The sequence below is a fragment of the Branchiostoma floridae genome, chromosome 2 (genome assembly GCF_000003815.2).
Source record: "Branchiostoma floridae strain S238N-H82 chromosome 2, Bfl_VNyyK, whole genome shotgun sequence".
Classification (NCBI taxonomy): Eukaryota; Metazoa; Chordata; class Leptocardii; order Amphioxiformes; family Branchiostomatidae; genus Branchiostoma; species Branchiostoma floridae.
The window spans coordinates 25,818,645-25,840,582 of record NC_049980.1 but is presented as its reverse complement, the minus strand read 5'-3'; the positions used below and the strand labels follow the sequence as shown (position 1 = coordinate 25,840,582).

The following is a 21,938-nucleotide window of genomic DNA, read 5'->3' as shown; positions in this document are numbered from 1 at the left end:
ACAGCGATCTCGCAAGACGAGCTGGCGAACTTCACTAGCGTTTTCGCCCCCCTTTAGCGTTTTCGCCCCCCCCCCCCCCCCAGAGCAGCTGGCTACTACATATTACAGGTGCGCTACCTGGTACTATACTGCACCTGGGGAGTAACGTATATGGTGTGTTACCTGGTACCTATATGGCACCTTATTACCGTACCGTAAGATGTCATACCTCGAAAGTCGATATTATATTGTTCGGTGCAAACATGACATTGAAATGAAAAAAGACAATTTTTGCAGCTGAGGTGGCATAAAACAGTGCTACTGCGAACGTATAAATCAACACCGTCTATGGTACGGAATACGTCAGCTATATGTTTTCAATTTGTCACAGTGTTTTCTTTCTTGTGCTGGAAACATTTCCAAAGCACTAACAAAAACACACGTGAATAATAGTTTCTCATTATAAACACTATCTACGCGCAAGTTGATGTAGCTGTTGCTAAATGCTACACAAACACTGGTAAAGTACCAGTCTTAGAAACACGGGTAACTGCATCAGTTCCTAAATACTAGAAAAGACAGTCATGTTGGAGGTGAAGATATCCCTTGGCCAGGTGCATATACCAAAATGTGCGTTATTCTAATTAATACCTAATATTTGCATAATTAATAAAGACATTACATAGTTCTTTTGTGGTCACTTCATTGTAGAGACTTCATATGGGAGATATATAGGTTGCTTGAGGACAGGTGAATACAATGAAATATATCTCATGTCGAGACTCAGGTACATGCAATAATGGGAATACAAGGGACCAAACCCTCCTTGTCTGAAACAGGTTGAACTATCTTATTACCATGTAATTACGTTAATATTGATACTATGAATGGAGTAATGTATCAAACTCGTGTACTTATATCATTCTGAAACTACATTTTGTGATTTATACCAATCAACTTCTAAAATGTCATGTAAACCCGTTTTTTTTGGGGGGGGGGGGCGAAATCGCTAAAGGGGGGCGAGGTAGGGGGGCGAGATCACTAGCCGGGGAGGGCGAGATCGCTAGTGATTTCGCCCCGGGGGGGCGAGATCGCTAGTGATTTCGCCCCCGGGGGGGCGAGATCACGGGGGGGCGAGAACGCTGTCACACCTGTGTGAAATGATGCACGTACCTTTCTTTTGGCCGTAACGTTAGCTGTTGTTATAATTGATGTAATACATTTGTAATTTCAGAAATCCCCGCTATATCTTCCCAAGGAGCTTTATCACTGATAAAAGCTCCTTGATCTTCCGCATTGTGAAACAGGCAATGTTGTTTCGGCGTTTCGTAACAAGATTATCTCCAAGCAGATACGATGAGTTATGTGAACAGCTGTTCATCGCATTATGTGTGATGTAACGACAACAGCTGACTCCGTGAACCAACCAACTGTTTCTGGTATTCCTGACAATTTTTTTTCTACTTTGAGTATGATAACCATCACATATGGTAAATTTACGGCAACATTTGATGCCGCGGGCCAATGGTTGTTGGTTTATCAGAGGAATGTAACAGTATGGTTGTTGATAAGTAATAAACACAATGTAACACACCACTGAAAACAACACAACTGAAAAACCATGATTACGTCACAAAGTTTGTTACCTACGGTCACTTGTTTTTTTTTTACGTTTATTTTAGTCGTTTTTATCGGGCTTTCCATTTTGTATCGTATCTTGCTGTGTCCGGCCACAAGGTGACTGGCTTCGACGCAGTAAAATATATCAGGGTGCACTAGAAAAATTCTATTTAAACCATATCGGCCATGACATTCTATTTCAAAATGCGCTCTGTGGACTGAACTAAACGGCAGCTGGCTCGCATCGAAAGACGTAATGATACGACCACGGCATAAGACTAGGTAGCTAGACGCGGGTCAAAGATATAGAACTAGAAAATCTTAAAATCATTCAGTCTCTTCAGCGACATCTTCCTACACCATAAAACTACATTCGGGGTGCCTTTCACCGTGCCACGAATTTCTACCCAGCCAGTCTTCGAGAATTTGGGTAGGCTACTTCATTTAACTGTATATCGTTTGTCTCCAAGCAGAGCTCGAGGTTGGTGGAAAAGACTGTGACTCTTCTCATATCTCCCGTTTTGTCTCCCGGCACACCATGACCAGTAGACAGAAAACGGGATGTATGAGAAAAATATATTTAACCCGCGTCTAGCCAACTAGATTTATACCGTCAAGGTCGGGTTTTATAGACCGGGGGTCACATAGACTTATGTCATGTCCGGACTACGTATCTAACGTTATGTATATGTATTTAGGCCATTAGCATGCAAATGTTCTAAAAAAAGAGAGAACGTATTGTACAGATCTAGAAAGACCGAAACAATTAACTTAATTGCATATTACACTATGTAAATACACTATTCCTGTAGTCATAGACCTTAAGCAATGTATTTGGAGTGATAACGCATTAAGCGAGCGTGGAAAATCTACGAAGCCCCATACGTAGTCTACAATGTGCACAAGATGTATCTTATATGTTACTTCTTACCATTTGCGATGAATTACACGAGGTCATCACATACATCATTCCGTTGGTAAGACTGCGAGGGCGGACCAATTCTCACGGCGGACCAAATATCATAGAAGGGCCGTGAAAATAGGTCCGCCATTCTGACAGAAAATCCCAATAACTTTCCGCATACACTTCTGAAATTACTTGAATCGCAATGTCAAGACTAACATAGTTATGTACGATTTGATAAATTTCCTCACATAGATCACTTCATTTGGAAGACTGTAAGGACGGACCGATTCTCATGGCAGGGCAAATATTACAGAGGGCCGTGAGAATAGGTCCGCCGTTCAGAAAAGCTAGCCTCCATTGCAGTCTTCGGAACGGGACTGTTTTTTTCGCGATTTACAACGATGGCTATGTTCTCTTGTGCCGGGAAAGGGAGTTTGCCGAGGAAGGGAGTTTGCTGTGGAAGGGAGTTATAGCGTGATAGCGAGTCCTTGCCCAGTCGCGAACCAACGTCACCGCCCCCCCCCCAAAAAAACACCAACCCCGTTCCGAAGACTGCAACGGAGGCTACAGAAAAGTGCAGTAACTTTCCGCGAGAACTTCTGAAACTACCAGAATGGCACGAAGAGATGTCCGAGTTAATAAGAGATATTGTCATCACATAGATCACTCCATTTGGAAAACTTTTCTATCATACATGTATATCTGACATTAGGGTGACAGATATCAGTACTTTCGACGTCATGTTATTAAGGTGGGGCAGGTTCGACCATCCTAACGCCTGATTTTGGAAATGCAGGGGCATTTTTGTCAAGACATTGCAAAGAGGAAAGGAACGGCCAATTTCAATCATTTTAGGCATGAAGGTAGCTTAGGTAAAGATGTTTATGATGATATACATTTAATGCAAGTAAGTTCTTTTTTGCATGATTTATTAGAAAGTTGTATCATTCCATTATTTCCATGTAACTGGACTTCAATAAATGTAGCACGTGTAATTTATGATAGGTAAAACATAAACGTACTAGTGTAGTATACCAAATATGAGATATTATCCCAGACCCCAGTTTGTACTATCTTTATTCATTTATCTTTTTTTTTCATTCATTCAGCTTCGCAGATTAGATGCATTTTGAGTCGGCAACAGAAAGCTAGCTATAGTTTATCTACAAGGCCGACTCACAGAAGATCTATAGACTTAAGATAATACAATAGATGTAAAAAAAAGCCTAATATCAATTACTAAAAGTAATAATTAGATCAATAATGATTAGGAAAAAACATGATATCTTATGCCACGCAGGGTCCTATTGAAGAGTGTCCACTTCACAATGTGGTATCTCACTGCACTTGGGACACCGGTAACGGTGCGGCACTGCGGGGTTCGAAAATTACTCAACAAATTTCATAGATAAAGAACGAATTTTCTTACGTTATGTGTATTTCATTTTTTTGTTGTCTTCCAAGTCAACCTACTCACATCAGTCTGTAGCAAAGTTTTGGAGCATATTATCCACAGTCATATGATGAAGCACTTTGATAAACACAATATATTATCTTCTGCTCAACATGGCTTCAGGAAAGGCCTGTCTTGTGAAAGTCAGCTGTTAGTCACGACTCATGACCTGACTAGTGCTCTTGACCAAGGAAAGTAGGTAGACGCCATAGTGCTCGATTTCAGCAAGGAGGTTAAATTCAACTTGAATTTAACCTCCTTGATTTCAGTAAGGCTTTCGACACTGTTTCCCACAATCGCCTTTTGAGTAAGCTCCAGCACTACGGCATCTCTGGTAATCTCTTGTCCTGGCTTCAAGCCTTTCTTACACAAAGGACCCAGTCAGTTGTCATTGATGGGGAGTCTTCAAAACCCACAAAGGTTTTGTCGGTAGTGCCCTAAGTGGGTTTTTAGAGGGTAACAAAGATGAAGTTTTTCTTGAAATTGCGATTCCCGATAATTGTTTGGGTCAACTTTCCGACCTGCTTTGAAGATGGGGACAATATGACTTTTTGATGATGTCTAAGTCTATCATATTTGTAAAAAGTGAGAAAAATATGGCCCATGGGTCCGAATAACTGCAATTTTGTATTTTATCGGTGGCAGCCTACTAGTACCTACACTGCTTGTAACGTTATAACGCAAACTCAAAAGCAAACGTTATCATCTCACATAAATAATTTCTTTTTGAACGTTGTACGATAATCTTTTTCTCTACATCCGTAGGTTAATCGATAAACCAGTTACTTATTTTTTTTTTGTTTTCAAGTATAAAATACTGACCTACTTTCCATTAAATAAATCAAAAGATGTAGTTTTAAGTTAACTCTGAATACGGATACAAGGTACGTTTTGTGGAATTCGCAATGCTGTAACTGGATCGAAAACCTCTGTAAAATTATTAGAAATGCATCTAAAATAGCTTTTCGGCGATAAAAGGATGTTTACTTTTGATTCTTGGTGTAAACTGGCAAAATAGATCCTTGATAATGTTTGGGGCGTGGTGGCGGCACTGTGGGGGCATTGTTGGGGCACTGTTGGGGCACCGTTGGGGCTTGCCACTTGCGTTATTTTTAAACTTTCCAAAAAACGTCGCGCTTGCAACCGGCACCTCTAGGTTTGCTTGCGGCACCTCTAGGTTTCGCGGGGGCACCTCTAGGTTCCGTGGGGGTACATCTGCGTTTTCGAACGCAGCAATGCCGCAAGCGTGCCCCACGTCCAGTGAGAGGGGACCTTAAGTAAGGGACTATAGATTATCCAATCACAGAATCAGATATCAGTGTTCAATAATGGCTCTCAAAAATAGAATAAAAAGCGAGCGGCGAAGACATGTTAATTAACGAAATGCTGAAAGCAGGACACTACATACTATAACGACCTCTTGTTAAATTATTCACTCGCATTTTTTCAAGTGGAATATTCCCCCAAACCTGCTCAAACAGCTATACAGTACCCATATAGAAATCAGGAAGAAATGACGACACTAATAACTATCGCGGTATTTCCATTACGAGCTGTCTCGGAAAACAATTTACCTCTATACTAAACAGAAGAACAGAGGAAAACGAAATAATCAAACCTAACCATTATGGATTCCGGAAAAACTACAGAACATCAGATAATATATTTATCCTGAAAACCTTAATATCTAAATACACGCAATCAAGAAAACAACTCTTCGAATTTTTTTAAGTCTTCGAAAGGTTTTGAAGTACGCACCGTTTTCTTGGACATATCAAAAGCTTTTGATAAGGTGTGGCACGATGGTCTCCTTTTCAAATTAAGCCAACTAGGGATATCTGGTTCACTTCTTCAATGGATACAATCTTATCTCACAAATCGGAAGCAGAGAGTTGTCATTAATGGGGCATGTTCCGACTGGCTACCGATTGACGCAGGTGTCCCACAGGGGTCGCTTTTGGGCCCACTCCTTTTCCTAGTTTTTATTAACGATCTAGTGGACAACTTGCAAACTGATGCCAATCTTTTTGCTGATGACACGTCTCTTGTGGAAGTAGTTTTGGATCCGCTTGTCCCAGCAAATAGATTGAACCATGATCTTAGAATGGTGGGGGAATGGTCGGACCAGTGGCTGGTAACTTTTAATCCCCTTAAAACTGAACTGATGACATTCTCCATGAAGAGGGTCAAAGTCTATCACCCACCATTAGTGTTTAAAGGAGTTGTGCTTAGGAAGTTGACTCTCACAAGCACTTGGGCTTAAACTTGAAACGTGACTTGTCCTGGTCATATCACGTGTCTACATTGATTACCAAGGCAATGAAGCGAATCAATCTTCTGAAGAGGATATCATATTTTGTTCTTCGGGGAACATTAGAAACTCTGTATGTCACTATGATTCGTCCATTACTTGAATATGCTGACATTGTTTGGTGTGGCCTTCTCGGCAAAGATTGTGATCTTCTTGAGTCTGTCCAGATAGCCGCGGCACGAGTTTGTACCGGAGCCATGAGAGGCACTAAACATGAGAGCTTGTTAGCCGAGGTTGCATGGGACACACTAGCGGACAGAAGGAAAAAGCACCAGTTGATTCAGTTTTGGAAAATTATGAATGGTCTCGCACCACTGTACTTACATAATATTATCCCGCCACGTATCTGTGATACGGTCCCTTACAACCTTCGCGCAAACCAAAACCTTACTTCCATTGCCTGTAAAACTGAAAAGTATAAAAGTTCCTTCCTACCTTCAACTGTTCACTTGTGGAATGAACTGCCTACGAATGCTAAAGCCGTCCTTTCGATCAACACTTTCAAAAAAGAGCTGGACTCACTATTCAACAAGCCGACACAATACTCCCATTTCTCTTATGGCCAAGGTCGTTCCGCAGTTCATCTTACAAGGCTCCGTCTAAACTTCAGTCAGTTAAACTACCATCTATTTCAACACCATTGTATTGATTATCCTACATGTAAATGTGGCTATCATTGTGAAACAACTGAACATTATCTACTACACTGCACACTCTATACTAGCCAAAGAAGTTCTTTGTTATCGGCTGTCTCAAATATTATAGTAGACCTAAAGCACCTCAACGACACTACTTTATGTACTTTACTGTTATCAGGATCAACATCTCTCTCACACTATCAACAGAACTGTAACATTTTTGATCTTGTCATTACCTATATCCATTGTACAGGCAGGTTCTCCTAATTGATTCAGCACCAACTTGTCTTGTTTAAATTTATTTTTCTGTTATCCATTTTGTACCTATGTATGTAATGTGGTTTACTATTCTTGTTTTATGCGTATGTTTCTTGAGTAGAAGGCTTGATATAAGCAATTTGTGCTTTCTGCCTCATACTCTCAAAATATATGTGAATAAATAAAAAAAAACTCTTCGAATGCTTCGTAAAGTATTTGATTCAATTTGCCATGAGGGCCCTCTATTTAAAATCATATCAAATGGCATTTCCGGCAGATTGTTCCATCTGATAAAAAGCTTAGTCAATCCGTAGCAACTGTTAAAACCAACATAGGACTGAGTGGAAAGTTCCCTGTCGAGATAGGAGTTAGGCAGAGTTGCGTCCTAAGCCCTTCACTGTTTAACCTGTATATAAGGGATCTGGTATGTGAACTGAATGCGGGAGATTTGGATGCTCCCCTCTTAAATACATCCAGTGTATCAAGTCAATTTTATGCAGACGACCTTGTTCTACTATCAACTATCCAAAATGGCCTTCAACATGCAATAAATACTCTAGGCCGCTACTGCAACAAATGAAAATTATCAGTCAACCTAAATAAGACAAAAATAATTGTATTTAACAAAAAGGGACATATGTTTTCAAACCAGGGCTCTGTTCAGCATCAAAACAACCCTGGGTGACAGCAATCCTTCAGTGCCAGTGTATTGTAAACTATTTGATGCCTGGGTAGTCCCGATATTAACTTACGATGTAGAGGTATGGGCCAAGAGCGGATTGAATGACAAGTCTCCCATTGAACAACTTCATATTAAGTTTTGTAAATCAATATAAGGCGCAAGAAAAAATTCGAGTAACTTAGCAACAAGGGCAGAACTAGGCAGGTATCCCCTGTGGATCGAAGTGTACACAAGATTGTATTCATTTTCATTTTCATTACCTGCATGTATGCAGGTATGGTTTTCACGGGCGTGGGAAAATTTGGAAGCTGGGGATATAGGGCGCTGTATCTCGAGAACGGATGGTGCGAGCACGACGATTTTTGGTACGTGGGTTGGGGGTGGTGGCCTGGTGTGATTTTGGGCATCCTGGCACTTGACCTTGACATTGCAGGTGACATTTTTTGTGTTTTGGGGGCACTTTTGGCGCTGTGTGTCCGGAACGATACGCGGGATTGCAACGATTTTTGGTGCATGGGTGGGGGGTTATTGCCTGTTGCCTAGGATTGACTTTGGGCCTTGTCGCGTTTGAACTTGACGCGGCAGGTCGAATTTTGTGTCCGGGAGGGGTATTTCCGGAGTTATATCTTCTGAACGGTTGGTGCGGGCGCGATGATATTTGGCACATGTGTCGGTGGTGGCTGAATAATTCTCAATTTTGATTTTGGCGCCCTTGGTGCTTGAACTTGACATTCCAGTTTACCTTTTGTGCGGGCACGGGGCGTGCGCTGTATCTCCGGAACGCGAGGTGCCATTGTGTTGCTTTTTGGTACATGAATTGTTGGTGGTGTCCTGGCGGTCAGGTTTGATTTTGGGCTTCCTAGTTCATGAACTTGACACTGTAGGCTGATGCTGATTTTTTCTTGGTTGGGATTCAGGACCACTAACATCTGCTTGGTTGTGAGAACAGATTATGGTCCAGGGTTTGGGTTGATTGATAGGTCTTTACTTGTGTAATTGTCATCTGGTTTGCAGGGGCGTACATGTAGGTCACGTTCAATGTATTGGGTTACTTTGTATCTGCCAGATGATGCTACAGCTCCTGCCATACTGGTTAGGTATAATTTGAGTTTGCTTCTTAGTCTTTGTGGTGTTTTGACAGCTGTATAAACTATATAGTTCTGGTACAAGTTCCTTTACCCTGTTTGGCAATCATGGTTAAACAGAAGAAGATACAACTTTCTAAAGTGGAGGAGAAATGAATAGAGCATAAGCATAGGAGAAAGGTATGTGTATGATTTTTCCTGTGTTTCTTTGGTGATGCCATTTCCATACTGTATGCAGGTAATTTTGGGCCAGTCATATTCACTTGATTTTTGGGCCTGCTTTTAAATCTATAGTACAGGCAGGGTTAAGTGGTGGAGGCTTTGTTAAGTATCGTCTGGTGCATTTTGTCACTGCAAATATATGATGAAATTGTTTTCCCCTTCTAAGCAACTGCTCAATGGTTTTGGGGGATGTTTGCCGGGTGTTCGCTCTGGCTACAACAGTTTTCTGAACTTTTCAAAGTTTCCATTGCCAGCATCTTGCCATCTATAAATGGGATTGACAAGGACATTTTGATTATTAATTCTGCTGTTAAATTTGGCTTAAATACTAGAAGAGATTTAGGCCCACTTTACATTACGGTTTTCGCGAGAGCGGGACTGGCGAGAGCGGGACTGGCGAGAGCGGGAGCCCCATGTAAAGAGAGTTCCCGTCGTTGTAGTCCCGTTGTCTTCAAATTTTCTCCCGTCCACTCTGAAGTGTATGCCCGTAGGCTCAGTGGGAGTACCCGACAACTTCAAACTGCGTATAAAGAGAACGCGTCGGGCCCCCGACAGCCGGAGTCAGGGTTTAGGTGATTACTTCAGTGCGTAGCCATAACTTAGCAAGTTATCACTGAAAGAAAGGGATCTTCTTTCAATTTTGAATGGGTTTTTAAAGTCCTTTTTTATCAAAAATTTTGTGGTCGAAGTTACCAGAAGTGTCAGCGAAACAACGACGTAGTCAGGGACTTGTATTTCTTATGAAATTCAAATACTATTTGAATTTCAATCACTTGGAAGTGGTAAGCAAACAAAAAATGAAATTTTGTTCAATATGACAGCGTGCAGCTAAAAAAAACTGCGATCTTCATGGTTAGACTTTCCTGCGGGTGGGTTGGGTTGGTCAGATTGAATGAAAATATGATACCACCCTGGGGACTAACTGTTGCTGTTGCATGGGGGCTACCACAGTGAGATTGTCTATGGAACTACTGATGCGAGTAACATTCCGATGTCAAGTGAATAACACCCCAGAAATAAATCTTTAATGAATATCATTGGAAGAACACAAACCAAGGAGACTTAGCAGCTGCATTAGGTCAGTACATTGAAATAGGAAGATATTAGTATATCATGTGACAGAGTAACTACATGTGCATGGGCCATCTGAGACAAAAAAAGGTAGCGTCTCAACAACTTCAAAGTACTGTGGTTGGTTACATACTTAAGAAATCCAAAATAAGTAATGTTCATCCCTGTCCAAACTTACAAATTCAGAAAATGGAATTTCAGAGTCAGACTTTTGCATGGTGCACAACCAACACAGTAAAAAGCTCATTTTTCCAACCACGTACCACAGACAAAAAGGCAAAAATACACAATAGGTCTACAGAAACCCAATACATTTCATGCAGGCCTGAGGTCTACGAACTCTTGTTGTATCTGTTTTCAGTTTGGTGATACCAGCATCCCTGCTGTAGTTGTTTGTACGGAATCTGGCAGCTAGGTTCTGTTCCCTTTTCAATTTATCTTTGTCTTTCTTCATATACGGATCCCATTATGTCGCAGCATAGTCAAGGTTAGGTCTTACCAGTGACGCATGTTCACAAGTTGCGTATTATCACTCACAATGTCTGTTTAGCCTTGGATGTTATTTTGTTAACATGGACGCACCACTTCAGCCCAGTTGTTAACTTAACACCTAGATATGGGTGTTTTTTTTTGTGGTTGCTACTGTCTGACCACAAATCAAACCACACTTGGTGTGCGTTTTTTCGTTATATGCATAATATGTGCATAAAAATCAGGATTGAAGTGCATAAGCCATTTCTTAAATTCTTTTGCCATTCTTCCAGGGTGTTCAGATCTTTCTGAAGAAGTTATGCATCATTCTTTGCAGATTTTTCAATACATAACAGACAATCGTCGGCGAATGACCTCACATTTGAATCGAGCTGGTCTGGCAAGTCGCTTATGTACAAGTGGAAGAACAACGGTCCCAGGACAGTCCCTTGCGGAACTCCCGACGCTACTTTAACTGGAGCTGAGGCCTTCACCTCTACCACTATTGTTTGCTCTCTATTCGTCAGGAAAGCCATGAACACGTTTATTGTAGTACCTTGAATTCCAGGCGCAAAGTACTCCAGCTATGTGGGACCTTGTCGAAGGCTTCAGTGAAATCAAGTATTACTAGATCCACCTGTTTATTGTTCAGTGCCCCAGCTATGCCGTGAGCTATTAGAATAAGCTGTGTTTCTGTGGGTAGCTTTGCTCTGAAACCATGCTGGCAGCTATAAACCCTCTAGGTGTTTTATGATATGGCTGATGTGTTCATGGGTGATAATGTGTTCGAGTAGTTTGCAGGAAATGCAGCTGAGTACAACAGTCTTGGTTACTGGGACCACTCTATCTCCCTTTTTTAAAATAGCGCATATATTTAATTTAATTTGATCACTCCAGTCTTGGGAGATTTCTCCTGTGTCAAGCGATTGTATGCAAATGTTACCTAAAACAGGTGCGACTTCACTGGCTGTCATTTTGAGGACCCAAGGTGGTATTTGGTATGGCTTTGGAGGGATTGAGATCTTGCAATATTTTTTCCACATCATAAGTAGAAATTTCTATTTATTCCATAGGAGGGATGCATGGGTGCCCAAGAGATAGCATGTCTGTAGTGTCTTCTTCTCTGAATACACTTTTAAACTGTGAACTAAGTGCTTCTGCATTTTTCTCACTGTCACTGATAATTACCTCACTGTGTATAAGTAGGCAAATATATCCACGAATGCTTATGCCGTAGAACCAATAGTGCAAATGATATGATAGATCCGATAAGTTGTGACCATCTCTCCATGCCCCGGTACAAATCCGTCGGTACTGGCCTGGATCTGCCGTCTTGAGATGATCTGTTTTGTCTCGACTCAGATGCACCTTCGTATTTATTCCACATCTGGACTGTGCGTCGATCACGCTATCAGTACGCGTAGTATGCGCAACCCGATCGCAGAAAGCACGGTACTAAATCGTTATCTGTGTGGGCATTCGTTATATGGTCGTTCATGGTGCGTTGCGTCTGCGCTGTAATACCCCCCTCACATTAGGCGCGATTCGATCGGACGACGAGTCTGTAAGCTCTAATTTACGAGGAGGCATGAGCCTGACGGGTATAAGTACGCCATGTAGTCGCAATGCCGCGATATCAGCGTAATATTGCGCACAAAGCGCAAATGTAAAGCGTCCGTATACCGCACTCGACCGACGCTGGACCGATGCATTGCGAAGTCATAACGTTTTGGACACCAAACTGCGCACGAACGATAGTTTTGAGCATGTCCAAAACTATCGGGCATGCTGTGCGTATATTTTCGTTTGCTTGCGTAATTGAAACTTTATAAAAACGATTCAGATGCGTTTGTTTGAGGCGCGTCTTGTGCGTGCGGCCGCGCATGGAAGAAAATATTTTAATTAGCGAAAATGTCAAAACGGAACTCATACGGCTTGAAATTATACGCAGGTGTGACCCCACCTTTAAGCTTTCTGACATACTTATTGCGTACAACAACTGCAGAACATAAGGATTTCAGCTTACTAGCATTATCACTATTGCCCACCTCAAGAGTGACGACAGTTCATCTAACTTTACTATGTAGGTATATTTCTTCCTTCAAGTGTTCATACATAGCTATTTTTGTATTTACTGCTACTTGGGTGTTTTGTTCAAAAGGAACAGTCAAATCAACAAGAGTCAAGTTCTGCTGAGCTGAGTTTTGTATAGTAATGTCAGGTACAAGAGGTGTAGGTAGGATGTCAGGAGGTATTGTGATGTGAGTCCCTCCCTCAAGCAAACTGTTTAGGACTCAGATCACACCGTATGGTAACAACCGGCAGATCAGAGATGGAGTACCATCCTTACAGTGTGGTAACCAGTTCCTTAAGCACACTGTTGTGTCGCCATATGTATCTGGCTGCCAGTGCCACTGGACAGGCATTGAGCACATGGCAAAGTGTCTGGTGACCTTGACACAATAGGCAATTTGAGAGCGACAGTTGTCCCGCGTTGGTAACCAGTTCGCCTTCCCGTTCAGTGCGAACTCGAATACACCCCTCTGGCATTGTACAGTGAACTTCTCCATCTGATGACAGTTTTTTCGACTTCCACTAGTTTCGTCCATCTTCCTTGTACTTTGAAATTACTAATGTGTTCCTGAATGTTACTGCAATTGCCCTTGGATATTTTGCAAGCGGGTTCGATTAATGCACAATTTCTTCTTTGTTTGATACAAAACACTAGAAACCATTTCTGAATTTACAGTATATGACCTTGATACTGAAGTACAAGTTCCGATTTTAGTATCGTGTTACCTGGACATGCTCTGGTCTTGTGTTTTTGATTGACAGATATCTTGTAATGCAAGGAAGAAGTAATGTTTGTTTGGGCCCCATAGCAGCTTGCTCTGGACCTGCAGGGGCGTTTTTGTCAAAATCTTCCAAGGAGCATAATGTAGCGACGGATTCACTATGCAAATATCCTTTGCAGATATGTTCAGTAAAGATTTACAGAGATGCATAGTAAATTGCAAATTATGCAAAAAAATGTGCATTTCTAATATACAGTGCTTTCCTTTATAGGGCTCAAAAACATGTAACAATTTGTTTGTGGCAGGGGCAAGATAAGTAGAGACAATTGATGCAAATACGTCCCTGATTTATATAGTTAATGTGAAAGTGTCATAATTCTAATCTCCAAGCGGATATTGCTGTGGCATAGGATAGTATCGTTAGCTAGGGAAGGGGTTTAGCCAACAGAGGAGTTTCATTTGGCCACAGCAAAGCCAATGAAAGTCCTCTGTCAGCTAAATTCACGAGCTTATGATTTTTTATGCCACAGCAAGATCTGCTTGGAGATTATCATTATTCTTCAAACATGAAGTATATGATTGGATTGTCAGCACCGTGACCTTTGTAAGTTCGTTTAAGGTGTACATAACCATGATGATGTGAAAGTCATTTGAACAATCAGAATATTTCATGGAGATATGCGGTCTCCGTTAAATTCTGGAGCAGAGAGTAATTTTTACAAGATAATTAAATGTATGCACATAAAACTTCGCCTACTTTAGCGCCATTGTTTGCAGTTGTGAAAGGAGTCAGACAAGGCTGCAATCTTATCCCCACTTTATCTAATTTCTAAACAACCTTCACGTGCATGATGATGATGAATGTTCTAAACACAACCAAGGACATGATACAAATAAGTTGAGGCAAAGACTTAACATAACTTAACGTCCTATATTGTATGCAGATGATGTTGTTATATTTACCGTATCCGATAAAGTGCTTCAAATAGATGGAGAAACATTTTGTATCAAATGAGAACTTGATGTTAACTTGAAGAAAACAAAAGTCATTATCAGGCACAAAACAAACATTGTCGTTATTGTTAGGGCAGGAGATAGGAGTTTATTTCTACTGCTACTCGTGCCTGCATATTACCTCATGAGACAGCTTCTCTCTGGCCGAAAAAAAAAAACTGTTATTCAAAGCACGTAAAGCTAATATTAGGCATCCCGGTAGTAAGATACTCAAGCAACTGGATATGTAAATGTGAGGTCTTAAATCCCTCATACGTTCATCTGTCTCTCAAAAGTGCACGTTAAAAATATTTGATTCCAGTTTTATTACGGTAGATTATGTTTTGAATTCGAGCTAGGTTTGGGGAACTGAGTCAATACATGACATGTCCCCCGCCATCGAATGTTTGCACCGCATTTGTAGAAATATACGTCTCTGAATCAGAAACTGTAGTAATTGTCAACAGATATCACTTAACCATCCAAATGGTGCTTGTTTGTGTATTATAAATATTCTAAAGTGGTAAATTGCAGCTTATCCTACATACGCTCCTACATGCACATAATCCGTAATTATCACGACTGTAAAGTGAAGATCTTGAGAACATTCGTGTATTTGCACGATGGTCCTGAAATCAGCAGAGACCAACTTCATACGCCTAACTAGTCGATTATGACCCCACCCCCTCCCGCCAATACACACCCCCACGTGCTAAAAAGGTGTGAAATAAACCCGATGCCGCTAAGTGTCCCCCCGTGAAGTTATGGTTCGGTTGCTGTTTAAAAACTCGATTGCTGTTTAAAAACTCGATTGCTATTTAAAGACCTCGGTTGCTGTTTAAAAAACTCGGTTGTCATTTGTCAGTTAACGATGTAGTGATGTCGGTTGCGATGTAAGATAAGTGCGCTGTTAAACGACAGTCGGTTTTTCGAAGCGCTAAATCGCAGTCGACACTCGAACGAATACATCGAAAACCGAACGATGACGCGTCAATCGCATCGGAAGCCTCTATTGTGCAGTCGAGTCATCGAACTAAGAAAACCACTTCTTAGACCGCAAACTTTAATTAAGCCGGTATTCTTTAACTTCAATACCCTGGCCTACTTTTATAGAATGAAATGAGAGGTTGTCTAACCTTGAAGAAGTATGTCCTCCCGTTGACCCACTGCATAACCGTGTCCACGCCATCAGCGGGCACACCGTTCCACACCGACAGGTCACGTGGGTAGCCCCTGTCCACACCCGTCCCGGCCCTGTACCGGTAGTATTGGTCATCTGCGCAGAGGGAAAAGAAATCTCATCAGTTGTTTGACTTATCTCAAGTCATCTTGGCCATCTCTTCTTCTTGTTGTATTGAAAGTATTACAGAAAAGCTTCAAACATTAACCTATTTCCCCATGCAACTGTTACACTAGTTATTCATATTTTGACAAAATTATGATGGATTACGCAATGGGACGTTGTTATTGTCAATCCCGTGGAAGACAACGGGCCATTTGATTCATGATGTGTGGATGGGAAGTTCTCTAAAGATGGAATTTGTAAACTCAAGCCTGACATGCATCTCAGTAAGGATGCTCACCTTTGGTAAAGTAGAGCCTGCCGTTCCCAGACCAGATAAAGGCGGTGTCGACGTCGTTGGGAACGCCTCTCCACTGGCTGATGGCTCGGGGGTAGCCGGTGTCCGGCTGGGTGTTGGTGTAACGCCAGTACTGGTCACCCTGGAGAAGTGCATTGTATGTAACCAGTTAGTGGGTTGAAAGACTCAAAACTTAAATAAAGTCATGCACTGACATCAATAGATATGGAAGCCTATAAAAACAAACAGCCCTTTTCATTTGACCTTCTCAAGAAGAATCAATCACCTTGAAGAAGTAGATTTTCTTGTTCACTCTGTAGTACACAGCTGCATCCAAGTCCCCGGGAAGATCGCCCCACACCTCGGAGATAAGCTTAGGATAGCCGTCAACCATCCCGGCGGAGCTCAGCTCCCAGAAGTAGTTCCCTGTCATCAAGAAGTTTGTATGTTTATTGATTCGCACAACAAAGTGAAGTCGTATGTCACACTTTCTGTTTATCGCTTCTGTACGTAACGTTACTTCTGTGTCAGTAATAAAAGATTTAACGTGAAAGCAATGTATGTCGATAACTGTACTTCTACGTTGAAGTGATAGGAGGCAGGTGCTTACCTCTGAAGGCGTATGTCTTTCCGTCCTCTGTGATGGTGATAGCGTCCAACTCTCCGCTGCAGGTGTCAGGGACGTCAGGGTTCGGGTTCGGGTTGGGTGTCATGCCAGCGTCGGGTCGCGGGGTGGGGCGCTCCATATCTGGCATACCTATAAGGCACAAAGCGCATAGAGTTAGTGGATATAATCTTTTTAAATAACGTAATGTGCACGTAGTGATATTTTGAAGAGCTTGCTGGATGATACACGAGACGGGACAAGGAATACAAAGAATAAGCGGTCTGGAATATTAACATCAATTTGTCAGGAAAAAAGTGAAGAGCAAATCCTTAGATTCGAAGTAGCCTTCTTGACATGATGCATTCACGGTGTAGAGATATCATTATTGGATCTATGACTTAAATCTACTTCAGAGAAGCCGCAACTGAAAGCTGATCTCACCATACAACATCTGGATCCCTGCGATATCGTCAGAGTGGAGCACCAGGTTGGGCTCGAAGCCTCGGTAGAAGGGTGCCATGAGGGCGTCAGAGATTTCGGAGTGGGACAGACCCAGGGAGTGGCCGAACTCGTGAGCTGCTACTTGTAACAGGTTGGTTCCTGTGTGATTTGATAATGCTGTGAGTATGGCAATGCCATTTCAGGATTTCAGCTGTCGCTACATAATGAAATGACCTGTCATTCACACACAAAGGGAACTACTTTCAAATGTAATTACAGTTACATGGTAAAGGTCATTCCGTTTTCTTTGTCAGGCGGAGTTCCCGAGTTTCTAAAACTATTATCGTTCTCACGCTACGGTAAGAACTTCAGACCTTGGCACACTTGAACGTAAATTAGCTCGCCACCCTCCGTTTATTTGTGTGACGCCTAACTTTCCAATGGTTGCTCAAAAATTTCCAGAATGGCAAAAATTGGCATATCAATGAAATGTGTGTTTGTACTGTACCTGAGGAAGTTCTGACTGTCCACTGTTCCGACTCGTCGAAGTGGGCGTCGCCCCCAAACTGAGGGAAGAACGCATGCGCCAGCGTGCCCCCAGGGCCGTCGAAAGGCGCGCCGTCCCCGTGCTCGATGGGCGCGAATTTGATGACGATGTCAGCTCGGTTGGTCACTCTGGTAAACGTCAGGGGAGTTTGCTCCTGCCACAGCTATTAAACATGAAATAAATCGTTAACCATCGGATCAGAGTGGATAGCATCTACAGAAATCCCAAATACAAGCCACGTCAAGTCATACCACAGTTGTCACAAGCTCAACTTCGACAGTTTAAATACAGACCGTTTAAATAACTTACTGACTCAATCGCTTTTTACAAATTCTTAGCCAAATGTAGTTCTACGGAACAGAGAACGTTACAAGATGTCAATCAAACCCAAAACTTTTAGCCATGGAATAATCTCCCCAGAAATCACGTTGGTACAAACTCCAAGTCGTGAGACTTGTGTTAACGTTGACAATGAAAGTTTGTGTAAAAATGGCCCACTCCTTTGCCCTCACTTGACCCAGACAGTTAAGATAACTTACTGACATAGTCTATATAAATTGTATCTACAGGATGTGTACATCATATGCAGTACCTGAAAGGCTCGCGTGATGGCCTCATCGACGTCGTCTTTGCCCAGGTCCGGTGTGTAGTCGGCATCGGCGAGACTCCAGGTCAGGTCCCGCTTGGGCCAGGTGCTGCCCTGGAGCGCGTAGCGGCGGCGGCGGCGGGCCATCCCGGGGGAGTTGGTGCCCATCATGTCCGGCACGCCGCACCGGGGCATCTCCATCATTGCCATGGTTTCCGCGTCTAGCTGACCTAAATGGGCAAAACCACTCTCGTCAGCTTTATGCGTTCGTCTTACCAAGGATGCCATAGTGAATCTTGGTCTTGCATTTGCCTTCTTCAATAGTCCTCGTCGTTATTAGTTTTAAATGTTAATCTGGAATTTCGCTATTCAATGATTTTAAGTTTTTACATATAAAAAGTATGTAATTCAGCCTATTATATACTTTTTTATGATCATAATGACCAAATAAACCATTGATTAATTAATTAATTCAGTCAGTCACATCTCATTTCACATAATGCCATTTTGGCTGATCTTGGCAAAGTTGCAATTCCCCGTTTCACAGCGGAAATTCAACCCCTTCCTCCCAAAACGCTTATCATCATGTCTGGGAACATTTCTTATCTACTTGAACTTGAAGGAAGTATATTTTTGGCATGTTATGTCTATAAACGTGAATGCTGATTCATAGCTGGTGTATTTTTAGCTCTCTGTTCCCGCATTAGTTTCCGATACTTCCTCTCATTCGGTAAACAATCTTTCAATAGACGCTTGCTTTGCATGAAGTGTACAAAACTGTTGGTGCGACGACTAACATATACACTGACTTACTAAAACTAGGACTAAGATCTGATGCTACAGACAGACACCGAGACGCCTCCCCACGACAGTTTGGACCGTTTCTGAGGCATGATGCTGGGCGATTAGAACTGTTATCAGTAACAGCCAGTCGCTGTGTTTCTTCACGAGGAAAAAGTGATACGGAATTTATAAACACAGATGATAAAATTTTTCTGGGTCAAACAACAACAGACAAGTTTTTACCTGTCACTGTAATGTTTGCGAATTCCTGGAACATAGAAATGGCTTCCCTCATGGAGTCCTCACTCTGCAGCTGGCCCGTCTGCATGGACGGTGGGGCCATGTAGCCGAAATTCATCAGGTAGTTCTGTGGAACAGAGAGCGTTACAAGATATTAATCAAATCTAAAATCCTGGCCATGGAATAACCTCCCAAGAATTGACGTTGGTACAAACCCCATTCACGACTTGAGTTAATGTTGACAATGAAAGCTTGTGTGAAAGAATGGCCCGTCCCTTTGCCCTATTAAACTTCGCCTGAGAACCAGCGGATATTATTTGAAAACATCCTCTTTTCGGCCTTCGCCCAGACTAGGGATGCATGCAAAATGAAAAGGTAACTGGTTGGACAACTCAGTGCCAGACGCAGAACGTGCCAGACTACGCGACCCTAGGAATGATAACAAGGTGTAATACGATGAACCCTGGATTATGGATGCCTTTTTCTCTCGCCCTGTGGTGGCAAACATTGTTGACGGCTCGTTTGGTCAGCCGCTTTCTGGTGGGTGGGGTGATAGTTTCGCGGGTAATTTGTCTCAAGGGTTTCGTATCCAAAAATGGTTCCCACAACCTTTTAACCCACTGCCTTTGTCATGGTAAAATACAAAAGTTGTTTTTTCGGTGTTTGGTGACGTCTGTCATTTATGTCTGTAAAGAGTCGTTTGCTCCATTCCCAAGCGCAAATGGAAACGCCCTTTGCAACATTCCATTGACAAACAAGGTGCACCTGCCGTGAAATTTCAAGTCTGGCATAGAATCTTGAAACAGATTTTCTCAAGAAAGTAACTTCTCTCTGGCAGATTCTGCAACTACAGCTTTACTGCCAACCATTCCAACCAATCGAACTGCAAGCGCAGCCTAGGATCTTCTGGTTGCTGACATGCCGTCTATGCTCTGTTTTGTAAATTTCGCAGACTTTCCTTAAATTCCGTTCATAAACAAATTTATAGATGATCGTCTTCATGAATTCCGCTGATGTTACATTAAAATAACGCCCTGTCTCCTTGGCATAACAAACCGTCATGTTTTGTATTCAAAATATTATAAGATAGAACTTTGATGTCCTGAGACTGATTTATAGTCTGTTCAAGTACGGTAATTACACCAGACCTGTCGGACTGGAGCCGCCCACTAAAGCCCTGTCCCCTTCACGCTGCACCTTATAGCAACACTTCGGGGCTCCTTGCGTGTATCCACCTGTGCCATGGCCGGATGATAATGCCCGCCACGCCATGGCCTTAAACTACGCGCTATGTGAATAATCACACTGTGTTGTGCTAAAGAATTCCATAGATTTGGCATAACAATGGTTGACATAACAGCGCTCTTCATTTGTTTTCATGTGTACCTGAGGGGATCTTTATCTGCCCATCTCCACACTCATGATGCCCGAGTGAGCTTTTAGCGACCTTATGTCAAAACAGAGTCGGTTTGGGCAATAAGAAAAATGCACCATTGAAGTTTAACCTTGTTTCCTTTAACAGCCTGGCCTGTAGCTGTTTAAAGCGGAAGTATCTGGCGAACATGATCCGGCGAATGCCAAAGTCTGTCAGAGATCAGTAACAGTTAATACCACTGCTCTGGGACCACTTACAGCGTGTCCTGCCAGGAAATGCCGTAGTTTATGAACGAAAAGTGTTTTTTTTCTGTCTGCAAAATTGATCCTAGTGGGGGCCGTACACTATAATCACATACAAATGTAGTTCTGTAAGTATTATCGAATACCGGAAGAAACATGTTCAGCTTACCATTCCCCCCTGCATGGTCATGTCGGCAAGGGCACAGCCGAACGCGGCCGACACCAGCACGGCCAGAAACATGTAGGTATTCATCCTCTCCGATCCTCTGAGTCTCAGCAGACGACAAAAACAGTTGTAACGAGTTGGAGCTACTTCAGTCTTCGCAGTGCAGGTAAAATCTGGGACAAGCCAGGCTCGACGCGCCCCTTTTGTACCCTCTCACGGGTCGGCTGCCTCAGGTGGGTGCGTCATACTACCCGCCATTCCAAATATGGTCATCGCTTTGTCGACAGGTAGGCGGAGCTACGGTGCACGTCATAAAACGTCAGGTGATTCGCCCCAAATCCCGCGACTCATAACAAGCAGACAAAGGGAAACATTGGGTGGCCAGGTACACTTAGAAGCGGTGAGCTATATTTAGCCATGTTAGTAATGGCTGCGGTGCAACTTCTGCGAAGTCGAAAGGATTATAGGGAAGTTTGTGCCTGCTAACGAGTGAGACCGGGGAGTGACACAGCGTTTTTTCCCGTGATTAAGTAGCTTGATATGGATAGTCTTTAAAAGGAACAGCTGATGACGTTTTCTCGGGGTACAGACACCACATCCTTATTGATAATGCATACGAACTGTACTTGTCATCATAATTGCTTTTCTTTATCGTACAGTCGTACAGACGATGATTATATCGAAAGAAACGTTAATTTTTAGAACTAAACGATTTGTCATATTGATCATGCTGGACGACAACAACATGAGGTTGACATGTAACTATGTCATATTACAATAACCACAATAAGCACATCGGGTTTGGCTTTGTTGAGGGAAAATGCAACTGAGTACTGCACCATACATTACTCATGTTGTTACCCCTAAAGCAGTAGTAGTTACACAT

At 42.4% G+C, this 21,938-nt stretch overlaps 1 protein-coding gene across 1 annotated transcript in view; it reads right to left on the bottom strand.

The window, feature by feature from the left end:
• The window catches only part of LOC118403865 (matrix metalloproteinase-14-like), a 35,903-nt gene extending 14,641 nt beyond the window's left edge, over positions 1 to 21,262 (bottom strand). Inside the window, exons 1-9 of the mRNA XM_035802725.1 lie at positions 21,056 to 21,262; positions 19,273 to 19,396; positions 18,253 to 18,476; positions 17,622 to 17,823; positions 17,114 to 17,272; positions 16,676 to 16,822; positions 16,352 to 16,491; positions 16,069 to 16,207; positions 15,622 to 15,761 (exon numbers count right to left, since the gene is read on the bottom strand). Of these exons, the coding sequence (XP_035658618.1) occupies positions 15,622 to 15,761; positions 16,069 to 16,207; positions 16,352 to 16,491; positions 16,676 to 16,822; positions 17,114 to 17,272; positions 17,622 to 17,823; positions 18,253 to 18,476; positions 19,273 to 19,396; positions 21,056 to 21,139 (1,359 nt within the window). The 5' untranslated portion in view covers positions 21,140 to 21,262. The remainder of the gene's footprint in view (positions 1 to 15,621; positions 15,762 to 16,068; positions 16,208 to 16,351; positions 16,492 to 16,675; positions 16,823 to 17,113; positions 17,273 to 17,621; positions 17,824 to 18,252; positions 18,477 to 19,272; positions 19,397 to 21,055) is intronic.
• Between the last annotated feature and the right edge of the window lie 676 nt (positions 21,263 to 21,938).